At 45.8% G+C, this 26,773-nt stretch overlaps 1 protein-coding gene across 1 annotated transcript; it reads right to left on the bottom strand.

Annotated features, from left to right (window-relative positions):
• Positions 1-3,834: 3,834 nt before the first annotated feature.
• Positions 3,835-6,884, bottom strand: GHRH (growth hormone releasing hormone). Its single transcript, XM_036229819.1, has 4 exons — positions 6,783-6,884; positions 6,367-6,471; positions 4,808-4,927; positions 3,835-4,009 (listed from the first exon to the last, which is right to left on the bottom strand). Exons 1-4 carry the CDS (start codon positions 6,860-6,862, stop codon positions 3,835-3,837), a joined length of 480 nt encoding a protein of 159 aa, XP_036085712.1. The 5' UTR covers positions 6,863-6,884.
• Positions 6,885-26,773: the final 19,889 nt, after the last annotated feature.

Genomic DNA, 26,773 nt, shown 5'->3' with positions numbered 1-26,773 from the left:
TCAGTGGCTTCAGTTCTCAGCTCCCTTTTACAGTAAAACTTCTCAAAAGGGTGATCGCTACCAACACTAGCCATTGGAAATGTAACGTAAGCCACGAAGAGATTTCGAATTTTTCCAGTAAACTCAATAAAAAAGAACAGGTAAAATTAATTTTAATGTTCGTTAGCCTAATGTATCCAAAATGTTATTTTAACATGTAATCAATATTTTAAAAATCTGAGCTATTTTGCATTGTTTTTTCATATTGTCGTTAAAATTCAGTGTCTATTTCACACTTAAGCACATCTCAGTTTGCACTAGCCATCGTTCGAGTATTCGATAGCCACCCGTGGCAGGCGGCCACCGAGTTAGACAGCCAGGTCTATATTCGCCAGCTCCTATCCTATCATTTGCTCTTGAGCCCACTCTGGTGGAGTCAGACTTTCCCCTCTATCATTCCACCCATTTGTTCTCGCCAAGGTTATCAGTGGCTTTTATGTCACTGGTCAGTTCTCAACTGACTTGGTCCATCAGCAGCTTTTGGTACAGCAGGGCTCTCCTTTCTTCTTGAAACACTCTTTTGTTTTGTTTTGTTTTGTTTTCAATTGGCTTCAGGAATGTCTCTCTCTTGTGATTTTCCTGTTAGCTTACCTCCTGCTCCTTTTCAGTCTCCTTCGCTGGTTCCTCATCTTTCCTCTAAACTTTAAATGCAAGGGTGCCCCAGGGTCAGTCCTTGGATGTCTTCTCTACTCTTTCTGTACTTCCTCTTTGATGATTTAACCCAGGAAAGTCCTGACCTTAAACACCATCTAAATGGCGACAATTGCCAAATCAAACTGGCTGCCGAGACCTCTCTTGTAAGTCCAAGTGCCTATTCAACCTCCTCGCTTGGACCTTTAATAGCATCTCAGACTCTACATGTCTAAAGCTATCTCCTAATTCTTACCCCACCCCGAAGTTCCTACATGGCAACACTGTCCTTTCAGTTGTTCAGGCAAAAAACTTTGGAGTCACTCTTAACCCCTCTCCACTACCCACATGCTAGCCATCAGTAAATGAGTTCTCCCCTAAGAACATATCCAGAATCGGACCCTATCTCAGAGTCACTTTAAATGCAAGTCATTTCATGTCATTCTTCTGCTGAAACTCTGTGATGGCTCCCGTCTCACCAACAGTGAGACCCAAAGTTCGTACCATGGCCTCCAAGAGTCCTCAGGAGCTGGCCTCCTGCTCCATCTCAGCCTCTTTTCCTTCTGCTCACACCCTTGCTCTGTACCGGCCACACCGACCTTGCTCTTTCTCCTTCACCACTCTTGTCTCAGGGCCTTGTGTTAGGTTCTTACTCTACATGGATGTTCTTTACCCGGATATTCACAAGGCCAATGCCCTTTCTCCCTTCAGTCTTTTACTCAAATGTCACCTCATCAGCAAGGCTTTCCCTGACCACTGCACAGCACATGTATACATTATAGATAAAACAATGCCCCCCAGCACTTCCCATCCCCTTAAATTTTTATCCTTCGCAACTGCCACCATCTGACATATTCTGTGTTAATCCATTTTTATTATTTTTTCCCTAATTAGAATGTAAACTCTGTGAGGTCAGGAGCTTTGTTTGTTTACTCACGACTCTATTCTCAGTGCCCAGAACACTGCCTGGCACATAGCGGGTACTCTATGAATATTTGTTGAATGAATAAATGATATTGCTCATAGATGAACAAGTCACCAGTGGAAGAAGGATAACTTTGACTCAGGGTAGACGAATATGTTTAAGAGCCTGGTTCTGGGCTAGAATGCCTGGGTTTGAATCTCAGCTCTTTCCTTGTCGGTCACGGCCATGGCAATTCAGTTAAACTTTCTGTGCCTCAGTTCCTTGTCTATGAAATGAGAAGGATGCCAATACTTCCCATTAGGCTATGAGAGGAGCATATGAGATTCTAGGCATGAAGCTGCCCGTCTAGTACGCTGAGTGCTTGGTAAATGTTAGCTATTTTTTTTTTTTATTATTATACCGTGTAATACCAATTTGGGAAATGTAACTATGTAAAACACATAAAAAATTAGGCTGAAGATAAAAGAAAATTGAAATGCAGACCAGGATGGGGGAATTTTATTGTATTTATAAAGGAAAAAGTAGGTCAAAATTTAAATAGGATTAACTGGATGCAGTTGTGCTTTTGCTGCAGGCAGAATAACACATAGGCAGAATCTTCATCCTTGGGAATTCCTGTTGCAGAAAGAAAGAAAAAGCTCAATCGGAAGGACTGACGAAAGGGAGAGTTGGGGCAGGACACCTGGAACTAGGGTGACGGATGGATGCTCCAGTGTCGAGACTGACTGGGCTCCAGGAGAACCTCATTCTTGAAGCAGAACCCTGTGTGTTCTTGGTGGGATTGTAAATGGGCACAGCCACAGGGAAAAGAGGATAGAGGTTCCACAAAAAATTCAAGCTAGAACTACCATATAACCTAGCAATTCCACTTCTGGCTACTTACCCGAATAAATCCAAAACACCAGTTTGAAAAGATATATGCATTCCTATGTTCATTGCAGCATTATTTACAATAGCCAAGATGTGGAAGCAACTAAGTGTCCATCAATAGATAAATGGATAAAGAAAATGTGCTATATATATAAATACAATGGAATATTACTCAGCCATAAAAAAGAACAAAATCTTACTATTCATAACAACATGGATGGTCCTAGAGTGTATTATGCTAAGTGAAATAAGTCAGACAGAGAAAGACAAATACCATATGATTTCACTTATATGTGAAATCTAAAAAACAAAATAAATAAAACAGAAACAAACTCACAGATACAGAGAATAAACTAATGGTCACCAGATGGGAGGAGGGGGAAGGGACTAGGTGAAAAAGGTGAAGGGATTAAGAAGTACAAATTGCCAGTTATAAAAACAGTCATGGGGATGAAACAGGGAAGATAGTCAATAATATTGTAATAACCATGGATGATGTCAGATGGGTACTCGACTTATTGAGGTAATCACTTTGTTAGTTGTATAAACATCTAATCACTCTATTGTATACCTGAAACTAATGTAATATTATATGTCAACTGTAGCTGAAAAATTAAAATAATAAAAATTTTAAAACAACCTCTTAGCTCCAGCTCTGCCAATCCACTTCCGCTAAGATCCTAAGCCAGTCACTGCCTGCTGAAGAAATCACCTCCAATCCCCAGACAGGGTTAGATTAGGCCACACCCCTCGCAGCGCTGACCATTATATCATAATCCACTGTACTAGTACTTGTTTAGTTTCTGTCGGCCTCAGTGCATTATGGTTGCCATGCAAGCAGGACCACTGCTGTCCCATTTATTGTTATACTCCCAGCTCACAGCCTGACACCTAAAAGTCATCGGATGATTTTTCAGGGATGGGAGGATGGATAAACGTAAGCCTCAGTTACCTCACAGGGCTAGTAGGTGGACATGAAGTGTGGTGGGTGCAGAAGTGTGCCATCTGTCAAATCATTCCACTCTGCACTATCAAGAGAGAAGAACTCGCTCTTATTGTGTTTTCTCAGGCCCACCGGTGACATCCTGGTCTTTGCAGCAGTTGAGCTGGAGGAGGAACAATGGCTGGAGCAGCTTCCAGGCTACTTCCTGCTGCTCTGTGACTCTGAACCCTGGGAAGCCTCCAGCTTGTAATTGGCAGGAACAAAGCCTACATTCTTAGGACTTGGCCCTTCTTGGGGCCACTCCACCCCACTGGGGCCTGGCGGGAGCAGGTGAATGATGACCTCATCCCAGCATGAGAGGTAGGCATCATTCTTAGAGGCATTATTTTTAGAATTCTAGTCTTAGGGACGTTAGAGGTGGTTGATGCTAACCCCATCCTTTCACAGGAGAGGAAACTGGCTGCAGAACCGGACCTGGGGCCCAGGTGTGCATCCCGCCTCCCAGCCTGGTTCTCGTCCCTCCTGCGGTCTGCATGTCAGCCTGCCGCTGCTCGTATCTCCACAGGACTGGAGTTGGTGAGAGATCTCTGAGCTCTTGGTGTCTAATTAGGTTGGGAAGAAGGTGAGGGAGCACATGGAGAGCTCTGTTGAGAACTGGGTTTGCTTAATAGTTCCACAAGTGCCTGTGAGAGTCATGCTGGGACACGTTTGTGCTCGCCTCAAAAACGTAGCAGCTTCTTCTAACAGCCATGTCATTCTTGGGAAACTTGGTATGTGAAGCAGGGGTCCAGGGAAGCAGAGCAGGTCTCAGGGCCACTCCCTGCCTTGGGCCCAGCTGCTGCCCCTTCTGTGCCTCAGTTTTCCTTCTCTATAAAATGGAACAACTCACTCCTTATCTTCCCTGACTCCCAGTGGGTCTGTGAGAGGCAGTGAGATGGGGAACAACTAGTCTACCTGAGGGTGGTGGAAGGGGCTGATCTTTGGCTTTACAGTTTTGTGGACTTGGCAAGGGATCCAGGGCACACTTCTTAGATCATCCCCAACAGAATACCCTGGGACACTTGTTAAAATTCAGGTCCCTGGATCCCATCCCAGAATAACTGAATCAGTAACGTTTATGGACACGGATACTGAGCCTGGCCTCTCTCTACACACTGGAGATACAGCAGTGGCTGAGATCCAGTTGCGATCACACATTTTCTCCCCTTCCTCCAGATCTGGATGTGCGTAAGGAGGAAGCTCATTCCCAGTTTGGTTGGCAGAGCCCCACACCTTTGGTGAGGAAATTCTTTCCTTTTCCTGCCAACCCTCAGTTAAGGAAGCCTCTGAGCTCCCTAGATACACGCATGCACGCGTGCACACACACATATGTGTTCATACACATGCATGTATATTCCTACCTGGGTTTCTGTGGCAGGGCCACCAGGATGCTCTCCAATGCCATCTGCTTTCTGTCTGCCCACATGCTGTCCACCTGACGGCCAGACCGCACCTTTGCTCCTTGTTCCTGGTTTCTCTCTCTGTTCAATTAGAAGAAAAGAGAAACAGCTGAGGCTGCTATTTGGGTAGGAGGTGGAGAGGCCTGGAAAAGGCCAGGGCGAAGCGAGCAGAGCAAGGCGTGCCCCTACTCCTGTTCCAATACATGGTATGGATGCTTCCGCCCAACTGAATTAGATTCAGCAATGTTTAGGAAGGTGCTATATATAGTGGTGAAGAGTATAGGCTCTGAAACACACATTTGAAAAATATCTCCCCACAGATTACTTGTTAATTAATTACAAAAAGAAAATATTACAGAGGAGGAAACTGGCAGTCACCATGTTAACCAAACGATTAAAATTACCATCACCAATAATGGAACAAATTGACATCGGGTGCCTTTTGATATGACACACTGAGAAGAACGCAACATCACTTCCGTTGCAAACCTGAATCTCATCATGAGGAAGCATCAGGCAAATCCAATACAAAGAACATTCTATAAACAATTGATCTTTCCTAAACGAAAGTGTCAGTGGCATAAAAGACTGAGGGACTATTCCGGATGAAAAGAAACTAAAGAGACATGACCACTAAATGCAACCCATGATCCTGGATTAGATTCTGGACCAGGAAAAGAAATAACTGTTACAAAGGACATTTTGGGACAACAGATGAAATTTGAATATGGACTCTAAGTGATAATTATTCTGTGATTAAGAAAATATCCTTTCACCTGCAGAAGTGCCTAAAGATAAAGGCTCATGATGATTGCAATTACTCTCAAATAGTTCAGCAAAATAATAATGATAATAGTATTAATAATAAATGTGTACATGTGTTTGTGTGTGTATATATATAGCTCTATATCTAGGTATAGATATAAAGTAAGCAAATATGATAAAAATATTAGGAATTGTTGAATATGGGAAAGGTATGCAGAAGTCTTTTGTACCATTGCTGCGACTTCTCGGTAAGTTTGGGATTTTTTCAAAATAAAAACTGAAAAACGTACAGGCTGTGGAGCCACGCTGTTTGGATTCCACCTAGCTTTGCCACTCTTTGACGTGTGTCCTTTAGAAGCTAGTACTGGCTCTGGACGATGGAGTTCTTAGAGTCCCTACTTTATAGGGTTGTTAGGAAGAGCAATAAGAAACAAAGAATAATGGCTGACACTACCAAGGGCTTACTATGTGCCCCACACCGTGCCAAGTTTATGTAAATGTTCTTGAGTTGTTTCTGAGTTGCGATCGAAAGATAATTACCATCGGTATTGTTACTGTTGGAGCCCAGCATAGGGAGAACCACAGAGTAGGTGTCATTTAACAGCTAGAGGTAAGCCGAAGTTTGACACGGGGGGCCCTTCTGCTATGGCAAGTCCGCTAAGTCCAGAAATGACAGATGCTATGCAAGGAAAATTTGGTCCCTCCAAACTCTGCTGCGTTTGAATTATGAAGGAATCACTAGAACTTCTGCTTACCCCTGCTGCCTGCTCATGATGTCCTGGAGCAGCTTGCGGGCAGACAGCTGGCCCAGCACCTTCCGGTAGCCATTGGTGAAGATGGCATCTGCATACCGGGGCATCCTACATGGGAGGAGTCAGAGGTCAATGGGCAGGGTCGTGTCCCAGGCAAGGAGACAGAGGTGGCTGCATGCACCAGGTCTCTGTAAGGTCCATCTGTTGCCCTTTGCCCTGTTCATCCCCAGAGAGGGTGGGACCCCCAGGGTGACCTCTCTGGAGCTCAGAGTGTCCCCCTCCCAGAGATGAACAGTAGGGGCTGCCTGAGGAGATGGCTGGAGCCAACCGATGGATAGATTCTGCATCCTTTAAGCAACCTCCCCACCAGCAGGGGTGGTGGGAATCTGGGACCTGTCGGATTCCTCGGAACTGCTTACCTGAGGGGTAGGGAGGATGGGGAGCCGTGGGAGCCGTTGCTGAGGGTGAGGATCATGATGAAGAACACCCAGAGCAGCATCCTTCACCTCTGTGCTGACACCTGGGAAGTAACAGGAGGGAAGGTCGGATGTAGCCATAGCCACAGGGACACCCTTTGCTGGCTGGGCCCAGCGCAAGCCTTGGTCCTTGTCCTTTGGAAGCTGGTAGGATAGGGGGTACAAACCAGACTCTGGAAGTCAAGCAGACCTGGGTTCAAGTTCTGCCTCTGCCAGTCATAAGCTCTGAGCTCACTTTCTCCATCTATAAAACAGGCATGATAAAGCTACCCCGCTGGCATCACAAGGTTGAACAGAAAATTAAAGGTAATGGTGGAACTGGATTCCCTTATATATGGAATTCAGGCCTCAGCAAGGGATTGAGGAGGAGCAAGCACCTTCCTTTAGTACCCTAAGTCACCCCGCCCCCTGCCAGTGTGGCATGACGGTAGTGAGCGGGGCTAACAGCTCAGGCTCTGAGTCAGACAAATCCAGGTTCATATCCGACCTCTGCCATCACTGGCTGTATGTCCCAGGACAAGTAGCTTCTCCTTTCTGGGCCTCAGTTTCCCTGTCCATAAAATGGAGTCGATAATTATACCTTCTGCGTTATATGAAATAAGACATTTGAAGTGAGTAGCTTGGCATGTGGGGATCTCGCCATAAACTTTTGCTGTGATGATCTAGACCCGCTTGGATAGCAATATTAGGGTGTGCTGTTTTGTTTTTTGGGGGAGTTGGAGGAAAGGGAAGGCTATAAATCTTGTTCCAGACGCTTAGATTTCACCAAAGAGTCTGAGCCCTGGAAAAGACCAGGGAGCCTAGGGAGCCCTGTGGAATTATCTCATTGATCACGTAATTACCCTTAATTGGAGCCTGCTGACACCGAGCTGTGCAATTAGGGGAAGAACCTCAACAGGGCAAAGAGCCCGCCTGGGCTGGCAAGGTGTCTCGCTGTCAACTCAGACCTGCCTGGTGTGACTCAGCTACCTAGGAATTGGGTCTTCCCGCCTCCCAGAGCACCCCCTCTCCCAACAGGATATCCACTCCATGGGGGATACAGATCCATCCAGCAAGAGAGCTGCAACCTCTCCTTTCCCCTGATCATCCCACATGGCTCCATTTCTTCCCTGGTCCCGCTGAGGAGTTATTACTGGCAGGCGGTACCAGCACCAGCAGAAATCCACCTGGGCGCACTTGCCCGCTCAGCACATCATTCTCCTCCTCCCAGACTCTGGGTCCTGACTAACCCAGGGATGCTTTGAGACCCCAGGGTGCACCTACGTGGATGGCTCAATGTGGCATGAGGCCACGGCACCTGCTGAGCTGGAGGGAGCAGCCATCCAGGCCTCAGTTATCAGCTCCTCCTTGATGTGCACCCTCCCCACCTCCAAACCCCACCCCAAAACAATCCTCCAGTTCCTGCTCAAGTACTTGCTGCCAGTGAGTGACAGGGAACTCGCTATCTTACAGCCAGTCTGTTCTACTTCCAGGCAGCTCTTCTTGTTTGGAAGTTTTTCTCATCATTGTCAAATCCAAGTTCCTTTATCCTGCAAATACTTATTAAGTTTTTACTCTCCTGTAAGGATTGCGGCTAGAGAAAAATGAGAACATGGTATCTGCCCCTGAGGGCTGCCCCTTTGTCATACACCCAGAGCTTCTGCACCTTCATCCACATGATGAACCTTTTAGATGCGTTTTGCATCTACCTTAGGCCTTCAGTCCCCAGACCAAAAGTCTTTAGTCTCCTGTCCTCCTCATTACACCACGTCACGTGTGGCTCCCCCTTTCTTGATCCTGGTCCACCGTCAGAGTTTTCTAAGCAGGGAGGTCTTTGGAGGCAAGGACGGCCCCGTGACACAACCGCTGCCTTTCTGTCTCCCAGCAGCAGCCTGGGCTTTCTCAACTTCCTTGCTGTTGATCTTTTAAAGACCTGGGCACATCAAGGCCCCTAAGCACCCCATTCCCATGCTCAGAAGCCCTTGGCTGCCCTTCCCCCCACCCCCCGCTCCTTCCAGAGCAAAACCCAAACCCCTGCTTTTGGCTTAAGCCCTCCCTTGGCCTCCCCACCTCCTCCTGCCCCTTCACCCTCGGCTGGCACAAGTGATTCTCAGGTCCTGTGCCCTCCTGGCCCGCACGGTCCACCCTCGCACTTGACCTCCAGAGCAGGTATCACCAACTTCGTTTTACAGCCAAGGAAAGAAGCCCGGAGAGGAGCGGGTCCTTTTCCATGGTCCTCCATCAAATTAGTTTCAGAGTAGGCACTTCAGAATGGGCCTCGCAATTCCCAGGCCAGCAGATTTCTTCCTGCTCCACGCAGCAGCCTCCCAGATACAATACCCTTTTCACAGAGCTCCCCATTCATGGGGTGCTTCAGAATTCATCACCTGCACGTGGGAAATGGGTCTGAGAAAACTGAAAGCTTTTGCTTTTTGTCATCGGGGATCTGGGGAAGGAAAAGGGGGGACAAACAGGAACACCTGCTTGGTTCTACGTCCCTATGCACATCCATAAGGGAGTTGAAAGTAACCTGGTAAGAAGGCAGACTTTGGGGGCAAGTCATAGTAAATCGAATAAACCTCCTGCTCCTTCAGAATGAGGCTGAGCAACTGCGTAGTCTGATGAACTATGAGGCACAGCATTTGCCATAAACTGTGTGCTCCAGGAATGGGTCAAGATACCACTGCACCCTCCGGGCCGTGAGGACCCAATCCATGGGACTGAAAAATCCCCGTGGACAATGATGGGAAACAATAAGAACGTCCCAGCCTATGCTATGATAAGAATAGAAGAGTGTCACCAAAGATGAAATAGCTGTTGACAGACACATTTCACATGACTGGTCTAAGGAGCTAGAATTCACTGATGTAAACGTAGCACGAATCCAAAACCATCATCGACAACTTCTTGATGCGTTTGAGGGTTTATTATTTATTATTATGAGCATCAGTTAGCTTTTTCCAGTACTTTACAAACTAATTCTGTGATTAGATATATGTGAGGTTGTTTAGATTCTGGATGAATGGGCACTCGATCTACATTGGTTGGCACCTTTCACCAGCCCTCATGCCAAGGATGCCTGAGACCTCTGCAGATGTGTCTTCAGCTAACGACAGAGTTCAGCTCTCAAGTGCCAAACCAGTAAGGCCACTTTTGCACACCTAGGGAAAAAAAAATCTTTTACCTTTCTTAAATATTCTGCTTTGTAATTTAAGAGCCCTGATCCAGTTTGCGAACTGTTCCGCCAATAGTGTTCCAAGTCAAAGGAGATCTAAATTTTTAACGAGGATGCACTTTGAACTGTCACTCAAAAGAGTGACACCTCACCTCCTTTCAGAAAGGGTTTGAGGCGGCTTATGATAAAAGACACAGATACTTCAGGATCATTAAAGCAAAGATCGAGAAACAAGCATGGGGGTAATGGAGCGCTCCAAGGGCAGGTAATTGTGTCTAAACCCTGGAGGAAGGCGGGCAGCTGCAATTGAGCAAGAAGGCAAAATGTTATCAATTTCCAAGCAATTATGTTGAATTGGTTCTGAGCGATCAATGCCCAGTATTGATTTGCACAGCCACTCGGCTCCTTTCCAATCCATGGCAGAATCCCGTTGTTGACAGGAGAATCTAGACAGCTCGTGTCTTGCCCCAGAAGACGGCTCACACACACCTGAAGGAGCACTGAGACCTCACCTGCCTCCGACAACCTGGAACACGTTTGCCTGCCACTTCTCCATGGGTTGAGGTGCCACACAGCCCAGACAACCTCAAAGTGGTGACGATTATCAAGAGTGTGTTTTTCACACTTCTGAAACGTACTCACCAGTCCGTGGGCAAAGAAGATGGCAGCGGGCCTCTTTGATTTGGTGCCTCTGAGTTGGTGAGAAGGTCATCTTTCTTGGTCCCACCCAGCCCGGCCCCCAGAGCCACCCCCTTCTCACCTGCGATGCGACAGGTCTTTCTCTGCTGTGAGGTGCTGCTCCACTTCCACGGACCTCGGTCTCGGCGTTTGTTCCTGTGGCTGAGAGGCGCTTCCACCATTTATACCTTCATTTTCCTAAGTGTCGTCAGCGTCAGAGAATCAATTACTCACAAGTCAACCAAAGGGCCATTTTTAGCATCACATCGACAAGCCCTAACAGGGGAAAGAGGTTTGCTCCTTATAAATTAAGACTTGTATCAGACTATCCCTTTATCTTTGAAAGAGCAGACAGAATACAAAGTTATAATATTCCGAGAGGAATGGAGAGTATAATAATGCTGCTCTAATAGCTGGAGCACTCACAACAGTGAAACACCAAGGGATCGTTTACTCCCAGAGATAAATGCGCTTTTTAAAAAGTTCGTATAATATTGTTTTGTTCGTGTGTAACTTTATTTCATTGTAAGGGAATCACTATTACAGATACGTATTTTTCTCTCTATAGCGAGGAAAGTTGTTCCGCATCTCCCTAGTCATCCAATTACCAAGAATTTCTTCTATTTGATTTACACCTGCTGCGGTAACAGGCTGGTGTCGGCAGCCAGCCTGGGGAGCATCCCTCCTCATGTGTCAAGGCAGCCAAATTGGTAGTTGCCTCAGAGAGGTGTGAAGTGAGAGGCAAGAGATGGAAAACCCTGGGAGATTTCTCGAGCCTATAGCTAAAGGATCCTCAAGAATGGCTTAAAAGTGCGGGAGGCAGAAACGCTGTTTCTCATTTGGCTGTTGCAGAGATAGTGGAAAGAGCTCTAAGCTTTGAGTCCAGAGACCTGCTGCCCCTCCTGTGTCTGTCAATCATGGCCTCTGTGACCCTCATCAAGTTATTTCTACCCTCCGGGCCTTAGTTTCTATACCTGGAAAGTTGAGCATTGGCAGAGAGCAACAACTTTCGAACCTTTTTTTAAAAAAGTATCATAGATCTCTCTTTAGAAATTTTCTGTGAGAGCACAATATATAAAATAGATTTTAAAAATGGGGCTGCTCTGGTTGAAGAGAGGAGAGTGGAGACTTCCTTTGCCTGTCTTTGAGACACTTCTATGGGTCACAGTTAGAACCAATGGCTTCTGGAGGAATCTCCTAACAATGATATTCAATGATCCTGCTTCTTAACCTGCACTGAGCCATATTCTTGGTACAGAACAAACATGAGATGTTTTCTATAGAAGCAGGGACTGAGTGGCATGTCACCCTGCTGGCCTGGACACAAAGAGGTCAGGCCAGATCTCCGAGGACTAAGAGTCCCGCTCGCAGCAGTAAGTGGCAGATGAAACAGTTGGGAACCCCCAGGCCAATGGGCTCTCATACAGTCAGGAGGTGTGGGGTTATCTCAGCAAACATAGGGTGGGGACCACATAGAGCTGGGCAACCAGACGGGACAGCAGGCCAGAGTGCAGATGTAGGATACACGGAGTCAGCTGGAGAAGCCATGGGGATCGGAATTCAGCCCTGAGTTCAATTGAATGCCTGATCGTAGTTTCCTCCTCTGTGACCTCAGCTGTTGGTGAGGATTAAAGGTGACAGCGCATATGGTACAGGCCTGGCATAGAGTCAGCCTCATGAACCAGCTCTTACCATTGCTATTATCGTCGTTGTTGTCAACGGGGAAACAGAGGCACAGAGAGGTTAGCCACTGATCCACACCAAGCTGATGAACTCCTAAGACCCTTCTTTACCCCACCAGTTTTCCTTTGTCTACTTTTTTAAAAAAGAACTTTAACAGTTTTATTGAAGTATGATTCACATACTGTAAAAGTCGCCTGTTTCAAGTCTATGGTTCAGTGAGTTTTCGTGTTTATATAGTTGTGCCACCTTCGCCACAATCCTGGTTTAAGGGTTTAAAGTTCCCCTCAGCCCATTCGCCAGCAATTCCCACTTCTGCCGCCAGCCCCAGGAAACTACTGATCTGCTTCTTGTCTCTACAGTTTTTTCTTTGCTGGAGAGTTCATGGAAACGGAATCATATAACATGTGCTCTTTGGGGTTAGGCTTCTTTCACTCAGCCTAATGTTTCTGAGATTCATCCAGGTTGACCCATGTATCAGGAGTTGGTACCTTTTCATTGCCAGTAGTATGCCATTGTATGGATACACCACAGTGTTTACTCATTCACCTTGCTGGACATGTAGGCTGATTCCAGTTTGGGTCTGTTATGAATAATGCTGCTACGGACGTGTGTATTTTGCATGAACATAGGCTTTCTTTGCTCTTGGGTGTGTGCCTAGGAATGGAATTGCTGGGTTATATGGTAAGTGAAGGTTTAACGTTTTAAGAAACTGCCAAAGTACTTTTCAAAGTGGCAGTACCATTTCCATTCCTACCAGCAGTAATGGAGGGCTCCTTGGCCAGTTCTTAAATAAGCATTTATTCCTTCTTCCCGCAAACACATATTAAGCATCTAATTAGGCCTACACAGCACTGACTGAGTTAGCTAACCACCTCTGAAAGGCCTGGTCCCATTTCTGTCATTAGGGGAGTGAGGTGGGCCTTCCCCCCCTTGCATCATGTTTTCTTGGGTGCTAAGAGGAAAGCAGCTTGTGCTTGTGTTCAGATAGCTATAGGAGGCATGCGTGTGAGGAGTCGAGTAATTACCTTAGGCAGGTCGACCTTAAGAAGGATGTAAGAATGGAGAGAAGTTAAAAGTCATGGTAAAGCTGGGAGAGCATCAGACAGAAGCAGAGAGAAGCCTAAGACAGGAACACGAGCTGGGTGGTGAATGGGTTGGAATTTGAGACTCAGTTCGGCCACTTGCAAGCTGTGTGATTCTGGGTAAGGTGTTTGATCTCTCTGAGCCTCAGCTACCACATCTGTACAGCGGGGGTGACAATACCTGCCTCCCAGATTGTTGTGAGGATGAGATACGCTTGTAAATTGTCTGATATACTTGGCAAGTGATAGCTTTTACTCTAGTTCTTATGATCAGAGCTAGGCCCTGAAAGCCAGGTAGTGGTGGCAGTGAGTAAGATGAGAGCCATCTTGGGTGACAAACTTTATTTGCAGTAAATTCTCAAAACTATTCAGGAAATGGATAGAGGAAGGAGAGTGGAGCCCAGTCCCCTCTAACTTCTGTGGCTACATCCTTATCCTCTGAGAGGCGGTGGGAACACCTCACCTCTCTTGCCACCCAGCTCTCTTCCCAGGATGGGTTTTAACCCAGTGTTAATTAGCCTAGGGACTGGGGGACTTGAGCTGTGGAAAAAAAGTGCCCCAGAGAAAGGCAAGCTTTAAAAAGCCCCAAAAGGCTTGGAGGCAGTGGGACTCCACTGAAAGAGAGACAAGCCGAGCATTTGTGTTGCAAATTTCCAATGTGTTGGAGCCAGCCATTCAAAGAGGGTGATGCTAAAGGCAGTGGGCATGGGGGCGGGGAGGGCAGAGGAAGTCGACAAAAGGGGCCTGTCTGAGGGCCTTAGACCCTGCTTTGTAAAAGCTGCTTTCATCGCCCTCCCTGGATCATGTCGAAGTTCTCAGCCCGAGGCCACTGTGCAAGGAAGAAAGGCCTGGACCCCAGACTCCCAGATTCCCTTGACCCCCACCCCCTACCCCTATCTTCAAGGCCTATTTTTACGGTGTCAGCAGCAGCAGATATCACATGAGTGCTCACGAGAGCTGTGCCAGAGCAAGGGACCAGGGTCTGGGCGGGTGGCCTGGCTGTCACTTGACTCCCTGAGCTTTGTTTTCCTCTTCTGTCAGATGGGTTCCTTTCTCCTGCCTCCTGTCCTACCCAAGCAGAAGGGCCTGTGATTGGATGGTGATTCAGAAGCGCATCTCTCTCTGGAAAAATCTGCATTTGCATTTGGGAAGATCATTAGAAGAGATTTGTTTTTGTTTTTGTTTAGTTATTTATTTTATTTATTTTTATTTTTTAAGAGGTTAAGTTGATTGTACTTAGCAAATCAATTAAGCGACTGGGTGGCTTGGAAATGTTACTCCTGTGAGTATTTTAAGCAGTCGCCTTGCTTGGAATCTCTGGGGCTCCCAAGCTGATCATTACGAACGTCAACCGGGTTGTTTCTCTGGATTGGTAGGTGCATGCAATGCGGATGGCAGGCAGGCTGGCACAGGAAGGCTGTCCCCAGCTGGTCCTTCGGGCAAGCCTTCCCTGGTGAAGATCCCCTGTGGACCCCACCTCTCTGAGAAGCATCCCCACACGCTGCTCCCTACTGGCCTTGCCCGTGATTAACTGGTTTTATACATGGAAAAGTGTCTTCTTTCCTGAGACCCTTGGGTCCAGATGTATTTCTGATCCCTCTGAAGCTTTCTCTCTCTCTCTCTCTCTCTCTCTCTCTCTCTCTCTCTCTCTCTCTCTCTCTCTCTTATTTCTTTAGCGTTATTGAGATACAATTGACATATTCCGGCTCGACTCCAGACCAACTGAGTCGGAGCCCAAACTGATTTGTTCCAGGCTTCTAAAGGCATCAGACACCTAAGATGGTCTCTGAAGGCCTTGTGGCCCTCCCACCAGGGAGGAGGGCTGTGGCGGCAGGCAGCCAGGAGGTGTCGCTGTTCCCCAGACATTGGCGAGGTCAGGATTCGCTCTGAGCGCCAGAAGCCCCAGGTGCTGGCTTTGTTCTCTGAAATCCTGGGAGCACAAAGGGGTCCAGGGCAACTACACGTATTAGGCCACCCCCTCCTTAGCCCCTGGCCTTCCTATCTTTCTCCACTCAGTTCCTGTCCTGGGTTCTTAGCTGTTTCCAGTTAGGGGAGGCTCAGCCTGTGTCTTGGGATCCCTAGGAGAACACTCAGTGTGTGGAGCCTCCCTCCAACCTGGCTGGTCAGGCAAGAACATGACTTGGTGAGGAGGGGGAATCTGTTGGGTGGCCCCTTCCCACCTGGAATCTGAGTCGAAGGATCTTAGTGACAACAAGACCTGCAGACAAAGGGACAAGAAGTTCTCATAATTTGAATGTCTTACAGGAAAACCCCAAAGTTAGTCTGGGACTCCAGTTTCCAGCTTCATATCTGAAATGGGAGCCCAGTGTCAGGGGACAGGTTACGGCTTCACTTCCCCTCTGTGGTTACAGTGCAGTTAAGGCTGCTCCCACGGATGTAGCTAACCAGGGTTCCAGGGTCAGCGCCTAAGAGCCCTCACTCCAGACAGGAAGCAGAGTAACTAGGATTCCCCTGAAGGACCAAGGCTCCCAGTCTAGCCACATCGTCCTAGCTGCCCCTCACCCTGCATCATTTGGTCCTAGAACACCCAGGCCACAGCAAAGATCAGCTTTCACCCTCAGCCCCACCCTTGGAGCTGGAACTCTCCTCTAAACCCCAGAATCCATCCCTGATCCATTGCTAAGACTCGGCTTTCTGCCTAGCCCCTATCACTCCAGCTTCTGGGTCAGTCCCCCTGAGCAGCACCCAATTGCTTGCAGGTTTCTAGTTGTCACGGTCACAGCAGCAAAGCAGTAACATCTCTGGATGATTACTATGTGCTAGTCACGTAACATATATAATCTCATTTAATAACCACAAGGGTGAGGAGCACAAAGTGACCTCATTGTTTGGGGGAAGAAACTGAGTCTGAGAGCTGTCAGATAACTTGTCCAAAATCGCGCACAGACAGTAAAGGGGAAGCCAGGGCTAGGAGTGTCACTCATCTGGCTCTGACAAGCCCTACTGTGCTGCAACAGTGAAACCCCTGCCCCAGCCTCAGTGTCTTATGGCTAATTTCTGCCAACTCCTCACAACAGATATCAGATTTCTCTTTGAGAACTACCAGTAGGGTCTCTGTGGACTCTGAATCCTGCAAAGTGAAGTGTTAAATGTAATAAGTGAGGAGTTCCTGTGGCTGATGATAAGGAAATTGTGATGGAAAATTTGTATGCACTCATTGTGGCAATAGAGACATTTCTAATTACAATCAGAACTTTGGTGATTTCACCAGTGAATCTGGAACCAAAATCCCAGGCTGACCCAATTCACACATCCTTCAGGTTAGGGATGGTCCCAGGCAGGCATAAGCATTCCAGAATATTTATCAATGATGAAAATTCATCATTAAATTATTTGTATATTTTATCATTCATTCAGGCTTTCACCCATCCTTTGATAATTAATCCATCAAACATCAATGTGATAACACCTGTAGGGTGCTAAGCATTATGTTTAGTGTCTAGGAGCCAAGAAATAGTAAGATACAATTCAAATTAATTGATATTTATCAAGTGCCTGCCACGTGCCATTCACTGTGTTGGGAGCTCCAGGAACTTTGTGGACTTGCTTTGGTGGAGATGTCATTCTAGCTAGGAAGGCAGGCAGGCAAACAGATAATTACATACAGTGTGATACCCATGGTCTATAATAGAGGTGTATGCCAAGTGCTGTAGGAGCAGAGTGGGTGGTGGATTTGCTCGTGAGAAAGCAGGAAAGGCTTTGCAGAGGAGATAATATTTAAACTGGGCCTGGAGATATGATCGGTGAATGGCAAGTTGCTTGGTATTGTTAGACTGAAGGTCTCTGGCCTTTGCGTACGTCTGGCCCCCCAGATTCAGTTGTCTGGGGAAGGGCCCAAGGTTCTGAATTTTTAACCAAGTCTCCAGGTGATTCTGCATGCAGGTGAGACACCATAGTCTGAGAAACCCAGGCTTGCAGCTTTATCAGCAGGAAACGAAGAAGAAAATTCTGGAACAATACATCAGGTCCAAGTTGTGCAGAGTGTCAAATGCTGTGCTAAGGAATTTGGGCTTTTTCTATTCTCAGTGTAGAGATCCCATGAGAGGCCTTTAAACCCAAGAGTGACAGTCTCGGGGAGGAGAGTTTTGCCAGCAGCCTGGAGGGGGACTGAAAAGTGGAGTGGCCTGTTACAAGGCTTTTCCAGGTATCCAGGCCTGTGGTCCTGAGGGCCTGGGCCAAGGTCGACCAAGTAAGCAGCAGGGGCACCTGGAGGTGCATTTGAGAGGGCTTTGGAAGATGGGACAGACCGAATGAGGTGGGTGGCGGGGCTGGGGAGACGTCGAAGTGGAGCCGATGTTTCCAGCTGCGGGCCTCAAGGGGCGATCAATGCTTTGGTGGGAAACAGGATGAGAGGAGGAACGATGAATCCTGGTTTACATGCGGTGGATTTTCAGGACTCATGGGACCTCCAGGAGGAGCCGGGTCACAGGAAGTTGGGTCCATTCTGGGCTGGTGCAGAGAAGGGAGTTGAAGCCGTGGGAGAAGGCTCTGAAGAGCAAAGGGGCATGGGTGGGACCTCGGAGACTGTACATACTTTCAGGGCAGGTGGAGGCAGAATGAGAAAAAAAAGTGGGCGAGAAAAACAAATTAGAAAAGCAGTTTATTGTTGTTAATTTATTATCTCCGCTTCGCAGATGGGAAAACCAGGACTGAGACACGTAACTAATAGCTTGTCCTCCGTCACTGTACTCACCAGGGCGGAGCCAGAGTTTTGAACTGAAGCCTCTTTGGCTTTGGCACCCATACTCTCGTCTCTGCTAAGACTCCAGGAGGCAAATCCAGTCCCCGATACAAAGTCAACAGATTCCTAGATTGAAGGTGGGGCTGAGCAAGATGCAACAAAAAGAACTTTCAAGAGAAAAGCAGTAGTGAACATGTGTTAAGGGGGCATATTTTTCTTTACCGCTCCCCAGTAGAATATTTTGAAGCAAATCCCAGACTTCATATCATTTCATCCACAAATATTTCAGTGTGTATCTCAAAAAGATAAGGACTTTTTTTAAACATAGTCACAATACCATTATCACGCTAAAAAAGAAAAAAAAATCTAACAATAATTCCCATTAAGTCAACATATTGAGGGCAATTTGACAAGACCTCAGAATGGAAGCCAGGCTTGCTTATCTTGAGCTGGTATTGTCACAAGACCCTGATAAGGAATTTAAAATTTCCTAAGATAATTACAGTGAAGGCAAACGGGATTGAAAAAGCAGGAGATTTGAGAAGCTTGTCAGGGCCCTGGAAAGGAAATGTTATAAAGAAAAAAAAAAAAAAAAAGGCTGGAATGGTTTGCAGAGTACAAAAGAAAAGAATCTTCCCAACTTCCCTTTTCCTCACCCAAGGGGCTTGAGTCATAAATGTGAAATAGAAACCAGGTCTAAAGAGAAACCAAACAGATAAAAATAACACAACAAATAGTTACTAAATGCAGCAAGACAGATTCATGGGGCTCGCTTCCCACTAAGGCTCTCTGGACTGCTTACTTCACAGATAAGGACTGTTATGCTGTCCAGAATGCTAATTTCCTGGGCCGGGGTGGGGGGTGGGGTGTGTGTCTCATATATTGTTTATTAACTGGTGTATTAACTGGTTTATTAACTGGACTCTGCCCTTCCACTGGGCGTCAAGAAACCTGGTTCCTGGGTCCGGTTCCTCTACGAATTTGTCCTGTGACCTTGGACAAGTTATTTCACCTCTCTAAGCTGATCTTAAACATGAAGGTATTAGGTTCACAAAAATCTCAAAGTTCCCTTTAAATTCTGAGTTCTCTCATTCAATGAACACCTAAGGAAATGGTACTCATCCTCTGGAGTTTCTCAGGTGTTACCAGGATTTTGTTCAATGTTACCCGGTATCTGCACAATGCTTGGATAACCTAGATGAAGGATACCATGGAGACACCACGTGTCCATTATGCAGATTCATACTTCAAAATCACCCATGGTTGCACTTGGCCGAACCCCCACAGGAAATCCAAAGGTGGCTCCACGTGAACTCTCAGAAAAGCAGTGGTGGATGGAGAGCAGATGGAAACTGCAGAGAGCCAGCTGCAGATAGAGCTAGTTGCCTGAGGCCCAGGAAACAAATTATAGAAATAAAAATTCAATGACATACCAATAGGTTTGTTTGTTTGTTTGTTTGTTTGTTTGTGGCAGGTAAAGGGCTGGATGGCAACCAGAGATTTGGAGCTGAAATGAAGCAAAAGGCTAAAGGGAAGGGGTCCGTGAGAAGCTGTCAGATCATGTTGCCATAGTTGCTTGGTTTCTGGGCCTTGGCCTGGGGAGCTGCATTCAAGTATTTTTATTTTATTTTTATTTTAGGTAGACTCTTAAGAACGGAAGTTGGAGAAGAGCCAGAGGAAGACACACAAGAACATGAACCAGAAAGCGTAGGGGAGAAATAAAACAGACCCTAGCCTGGGCCAGAAGAGCAGCCCTGCCCAGAACCCCGGCCCCCTGATCCAGCTCCTCACCATCACGCTGGGAAGCAGAGGATGTGGTGGGTCTTCACTCCAGCTGCCCTGATTTCTTTTTTTTTCAGTTCCTCCAATGTGCTCTGCTCTTTCTTGTAACAGAGCTTTCGCTGAGGCTGTGTCCTCTTCTTCTGATCAACTCGTATGCAGACTTTAGTTCAAACCTGTCACTTCTAGGAAGCCCCCCTATCTAAAACAAACCACTCAATTTTTAGATCCTTATACCACATATATTTTTAAAAATAGCACTTCTCACTGTTCTAATTTGTAATGCATTTACGTGATTTTTTTAATTTGTAATTTTGAAATAACTTTAAACTTTCAGAAAAGTTGCAAGAATAATACAAAGAACTCTCATATACTCTCATATACCCAGATATGACAATTGTTAACATTTTGTGACATTCTCTCTTTCCGTGTCTATATATGTATATATAATAAGGTTATATATAATCATACATATGTAGATAATACAATATGTAATATATAGATTGTTATTTTTTCTGAACTACAGGAAATAAGTTGAAGACATCTTGCCCTTTTACCCCCATATACTTAAGTATTATTTTCTAAAAACAAGATCATTCTCTTACATAACCACAGTACAATTAAATTGCATGACTCTTTGAGTAACATCTGTCTCCTTTTACTTAAACGTAGGTTCCATGAGCACAGGGGCCACTCTCGCTCACCGCCTGTGTGTGCATCACCTAGCATAGTGTCTGGCACATTGTTGGTGCTCTCCAAATCTTTGTTGAATGTACAAGAAATCCTGAATTTGGAGAGACTTGTCATTAATGTTGCATTCTACCCCAGCTGTGAACTTTCTCACTCAGCATGCAGTGTGTGTTGGATGGGATTAAGTGTTTGGATGTGTCTGCCTGTCTATTTCTGTGGGGAATCAGGATCCCACTGCAGTAAATTATAGTGCCTGAAGATTTGGCTTCTGTCATGCTCTAATCCTTTCTAGCCAGCTCTGCCAGTCTTGACTGGCAGCTACCTTTCCTCTGACCCCATGGCACCTGTTGTCCATCACACCCAGTTAAGTAACCCCAAGAGAGAGTTCTGGCAAAGACAGCTAGAATGCTGGCCAATCTTCATGTGCAATGGCTTCTATGAGGCATTGACCTTTGCCTTGCAAACTGCTCTCTAAGCCCTTGGGCCTCTAGTCGCTTTTGGCTACTCATGTTGGGCCCTCTGCCAGGACGTTGTAGCTGCTTAGTTAACAGAGGGGATGGATGTGCTCAGGGCAAGCCAGAGCTAGAGACCACAGCTAACAGAACCCTGAGTTGGAGAGGCCTTTAGATATCATTTACTACTGTGGTTCTCCAATTATGGTCCTCAAACTATAGTATTTGCACCTCCTGGGAACTTTTAAGAAATGTCCCACCCCATACCTATTCAATCAGAATCTCTGGGGATGGGCACAGTCATCTGTGTGTCTTAACTAGCCCTCCAGATGACTCAGAACACATGCTTGAGTTTGTGACTATCTGCTCTAGGCTGATCCCACCGGTTTTCAAGGGGGCACCTCAAGCCCCAGGAAGGTCACTCTAATGCCTCCTCTGGAATTAGCACCTTCTCTGCTCATTGCTGTCTATCAGCAGTTTGCTGGCATTTTTTTTTTAATATATTAATGTTTTTAGGATCATAAATAAGCTTGTCACAGGCTATTGCATTACCATGGCAACCTGGCAGCTGGCTAGAAAGAAGCAGGTAGTACAACTGCCTTGGGGTCTCAGTGATACTAAAGTAATTGTGGATTTTCTCTCTGCCTATCATTCTATCTATGCATGGCCTCTTTGTTTCTCTCCTTTTTTTCCTTCTCCTTTCTCCTCTTTCCTTCTCTGGTCCTTATTTTTCTCTTGTCTCATTAGGAGCAATGTGTTTTCTAATAGTTTCAGATTTTCCAAGGGATGCCAAATCTGACCTCCCCTTTGAAACTATAACAGTAACACTGAGAGGCAGGAGGCTACGAGCAGGGTTATTTGACTACATTGCATGAAAATTTCCTCAAATTGCTTAATTTATCTTTCAAGACAGTACAGTACATGCAGAGTACGAAATTCAAATGGTACAAAATGGCACACATTAAGAATAAGTCTCTCTATGACCCCCAGGGTTCAGGCCCCTGGGAGGGGGCCTCCCAAGACCCGTTTCTTACGCATCTTTGCTGAGATAGCCCATGCATATCTAAGCATGTTCCTTTATCTCCTTTCTCCTATTTTATTTACACAATTGGCTGCATTCCATACCCACCACTCTGTACCTCATTCTTTCACACAATATATCTTAGCAACCCTTCTCCAGCATTTAGAGTTGCCTCATGATTTTTCATAGCTGCATAATCCATGGTGTAGATGTGCCATTATTTATGTAAACAAGTTCCCTGTTGATGGATATTTGGGTTGCTTCCAGTATTTTGCTGTTTTTATTCCCATTTTACAGCTGGGAAAACTGTGATTGAGAAAGGAAAGTGATGTGTGGAAATTCCCAGAGAAATGATGGCATCCATAGGCATTGCTTAGTTAGCTACAGAATCTAAGAAAAAAAGGAAGTGTCGACTAACCCCTAAATTACAGAAAAGGAAGGGCCATCTGGAGACCTGATTTTGTTTCTTCCCTGCTAGTGTCTTATCTAGTTCAGTTAAATTCTGCTAACATTGCCTGATGACTGATAAGTAATTAAATAATTGTTCGTGGGAAGTATTTTAAATCCATCTTCCCTTTGTTAGGTCAGGAGCTGTGTTTTCCTCACTACTGCATCCCTAGCTAGTCTTATACTTCCAGCAAGTACTGGGTATACAGTAGGTGCTCAATAAATACTTGAATGAATGAATGAATTAATTAATGGGCTAGGATTGTGTGTGATTAAGCTAATGGGCTTGGAGGCCTGGGTTTGAATCTTGACTCTAATACTTATTAGATGTATAATCCAAGACCCATCACTCAACTTCTCTATGCCTCAGTTTCCTCAGCTTTGAAATGGAAATGCTCCTTTGGGGTGGCTGGGATGATCAAATGAGTGAATGCAGGTCAAGTATCCATTGCAGGGCCCTGAGCTCAGTGAGGGCTCAGCTATTTCTCTCAGTTTCTTTCACTGTCATGTACTGCCCAGAAATTCTGACGGGGGAGCTGAAAAATCTTCAAAGAGGAGGTAATTTGATCTGGGCCCTGAAGCAGGAGTGAGATTCCGGCTCTCCAACTATAAAATGGAAATGATGACACCCAGTTTCTGTCTCTCTCTGGGGAGATGGTCCGGCTTAAAGTCCCTCAAGAGGAAGATACCACACAATTAAAAGACACCATTATTATTCAGCTGGAAAAGTGCCTTCACAAGTGAACTAATCCTTGCCAAATATGATTCTACTTGTGCTGTGTGTAATTGAATATTTAGTGCGGATTTAACCCAGAAGCCAACCGTGCTGTTGGTTAGTGTCAAGTTTAATGGGGCACTTAATAAACGTGGAGGTAATTAATACCATCCAGATGCTGGATGCGTGTAAAGTTTGTGCTGCTTCCATGACTGAAGGATTTCAGAGAAATGTTGTTCTGGACTCTCTTCTCAGGGGGAACTGGATGTGCAAGCCCTGGTTTGGGTCTTTGCTTCTGCTATAATCTCCTCCTGGAGTTTGAATGTCATCTACCCTGGGAAGCCTTGCATGATTGCCAAAGGCAGAGTCTGATGCTTCTCTGGGTTCTTATGTTACTCTGCACATAGTTCTTCCATAGAATTCAAAATATCTTATTGTTTTAGTTTGTTTCTATGCCTGTCTCTACCACCAAAGCCCAAGATCTTGTCCCCAGTGTTTACCTGACATTCAGTCAGCGCTCAGTGAATGTCTGCTGAATAAAGCTTTTCAGGTTTCAGAAATGTGGAAGCTCTTAGATCTCAAGAACAAGTTAAGGTGTTTGAATTTTCCTGGGAAGGGCAGACTCTCTGTAGTATTGACATGTAAGCTATTTTCTGATGGAGATTCTGTTTGATGACCTGTCTAATGACCCTAGCGTTGAAATGTAAACCTTTCCTCCTTTGTAGCAGACCTGCTCCTGAAAGATCCCAGAGTACAGGAATAGGACCTGAGCACTGTGTGTCTATAGACCCGAGAGTGGAATTCAGCCCTGACTACACAGCTTGTAGAAAGCAAGAGAAGAACGGGTCTGGGACAATCACAGTTAGTTATCTTCTATGAGGCTCCTGGAGGCCCAGAGAAAGAGACCTGAATGTGACAAATCTCCACTGCTTTTTGGGCCCTGCCGTTTCCAGGAGGAATGTGTCCCTGGCCTTTCTGGCACATAGAAGACGTCCCCATCACATAGAGGAAAGCGGCCCCTTGTTTTGGTCCCGCATCCTGGATTCAGCAGGATTTGCCATACTCAGCATTCTTGGTTTCACACTGGAGCTGATGGGACGCTGCAACACGGCTCAGGCAGCAGCTGCCCAAGGCCAGGTGCGGCCAAAGTCTTGTCGCAAGAACCACCTGTTCTGAACAAGGCCCCAGACTCTGGACTCACCACAATCTCTGACTGATCCTTGTAGCTGGCATTTCTGCCTCTGGATTCAGAGTCTGGAGTGGGGACTTTTGAGTGGTCATGGTTAGGTCCAGCATCCACACTCCAGCAGGGACTGAGGAGATGGTGTGTCCACCTATCCATCTACCACAGAGGAAGAGGGGGCTGCTTTTTCCTGCTCCCGAGGATTCCCGCAAATAGGGGCTCAGATGCTGGGTAGCCCAAGTAACAAATAACCAGCATTTCCTCTACTTTGTGAACTCCCTATTCTCTTCCTTTACTTTTCAGAAGGGCTCTATCTCCTGGTCCCAGTCAATCACTCAACAAAGTCATTCATACCTGCAAGTCCCAGGCAGTGTGCTAGGTGCTCGAAGACAGGAGCGAACAAAGAAAATGAAGATTATACTCTAGTGGGGGAGACACTGAAAATAGGTAAGCAAACAAGTTAATTAATTACATATATGGTAATGCTATAAAAGAAATGGGCAGGGAGCTGTGATAGAAGATAAGGGAGGTCTACTTAGAGAGTTTCTATAATCTATACCCCAAAACTTGGTGGATTACAATACTCATTTTTTCAGCTCATGATTTTTATGGGTCAGGGATTTGAGAAATACTGGACTGTGAGTTTCATGTCTGCTCCATGTGGCGTCAGCTGAGGTGTCTGGGGCTGGAGAATCCAATTCCAAGATGGTTTCTTTTTTGCCCAAAGTTTTATAGTGAAAAATTTCAAATATACAAAAAAGAAAAAAAAGTCAATAGAATTGTACAGCAAACACTAACCCTACCACCTAGATTCTACGCTTAACATTCCACCTTCTTTCCCTTATCACACATCTGTGCATCTCTCCGTCTCTCCAAGATGGCTTCTTCACTCCTGGTTCTGATGTCTGATACTTCTTGGATTCTCTTCCTCCCATGTGGCTTGGGCTTCTCACAGCTCTGTGGTCTCAGGCTACTCGTACTTACATGGTGGTTGACTTCTATAGAGGCTAGTTAAGTGCCATGGCAAAGGGTGACACAGTGTCTCTTCCATAGTATGCTATTAGTTAAAGTAGGCATGGGACAGAAGAGCATGTCTGATGGGCAACACTTCTGGAACCATCTTTAGAAAAAAACAATCAGCTAGACATGGTGATCAGGGAAGCCCTTTCTGAAAAGGTAGTAACTGGGCTGAGTGCAGAGGGATGAGGACAAGTCTGTCTTGTGAAGAGCCAGGAGAGAAGAGCAAAAAGACCAAGAGAGGCAAAGGCTCAGAGGTTGGAAAGGAATTATTCTTGTTCCTCTACTTTCCTTTTCTCATAGCCAAATCCAATCCATAATCAAGAACCCACATTGAGCCATAACCCTCATGAAGCCTTCCTAGATACCTCAGTCCTTGTTAATCTTTCTCTCTTCCTAGAGAGCACTCATGCCTGGAACGCCCGTCTGGCTAGCACGGGTTGGCTGGGTAGTGCAGTAGTTACACATGCAGTCTCCGTGATGCCTTTGGGGAAGTTGCTTAACTTCTCCAGCCCTAGGTTTCTTTACCTGTAAGTGGAACTAATAATACCTACCAGATAGGATGGCTTAGGAGGAGACAACTGACATATGTAAAGTGCTAGGCACCTAGTGAATATTCTAATTAATAATTACAAATCAGTTCACTCTGTCACGTTATTCCAATTTAGGATTTTTTTCAGAGCAGAGACCATACCTTTTCAACTTTTTATCTTTCATAGTGTAAGCAGTGTACCTAGCATAGATATGATGGATAGTAACAAGCATGCCACAGAGCTCTCTATTGTGCAGTAGTGCTAATGGAGCCAAGCATGGCACAGAGATGAGCAAGACTCAGCTGGAGCCCTTCAGAAGCAACCAGAGAATGAGAAAGTAGCTGTGCCTGTAGCAGCCATACCGAGGATCTTATACATTTGGATACAGAGAGCAACAGATTTCAAAGCACCTACACATCTGTATTACTTTGCTAGGGCTGCGGTAACAAAGTACTACAAACTAGATGTCTAACAGAGTAGATATTTATTTTCTCACAGTTTTGAAGGCTAGGAGTCTGTCAACACCTTCTGAGGCTGTGAGGAAGAATCTGTTCCATGGCTCTCCTCCAGCTTCTGGTAGTTTACTGACAATCATTGGTGTTCTTTGGTTTGTAGAACCATCACCCTGAACTCTGCCTTGTATCTGTGTCTAACTTTCCTTCTTTGTTAAGAACACCAGTCATATTGAATTAGGGCCTATCCTAATGACCTCATTTTAACTTGATTACTTCTGTAAAGACCCTAATTCCATATGTGATCACGTTCTAAGGTACTGGAGGTTGGGAGTCCAATGTATCC

The sequence above is a fragment of the Rousettus aegyptiacus genome, unplaced genomic scaffold (assembly GCF_014176215.1).
Source record: "Rousettus aegyptiacus isolate mRouAeg1 unplaced genomic scaffold, mRouAeg1.p scaffold_m13_p_12, whole genome shotgun sequence".
In the NCBI taxonomy this organism is placed as follows: domain Eukaryota; kingdom Metazoa; phylum Chordata; class Mammalia; order Chiroptera; family Pteropodidae; genus Rousettus; species Rousettus aegyptiacus.
The sequence above is the reverse complement of the archived record's forward strand: the minus strand, read 5'-3'. Positions and strand labels throughout refer to the sequence as shown.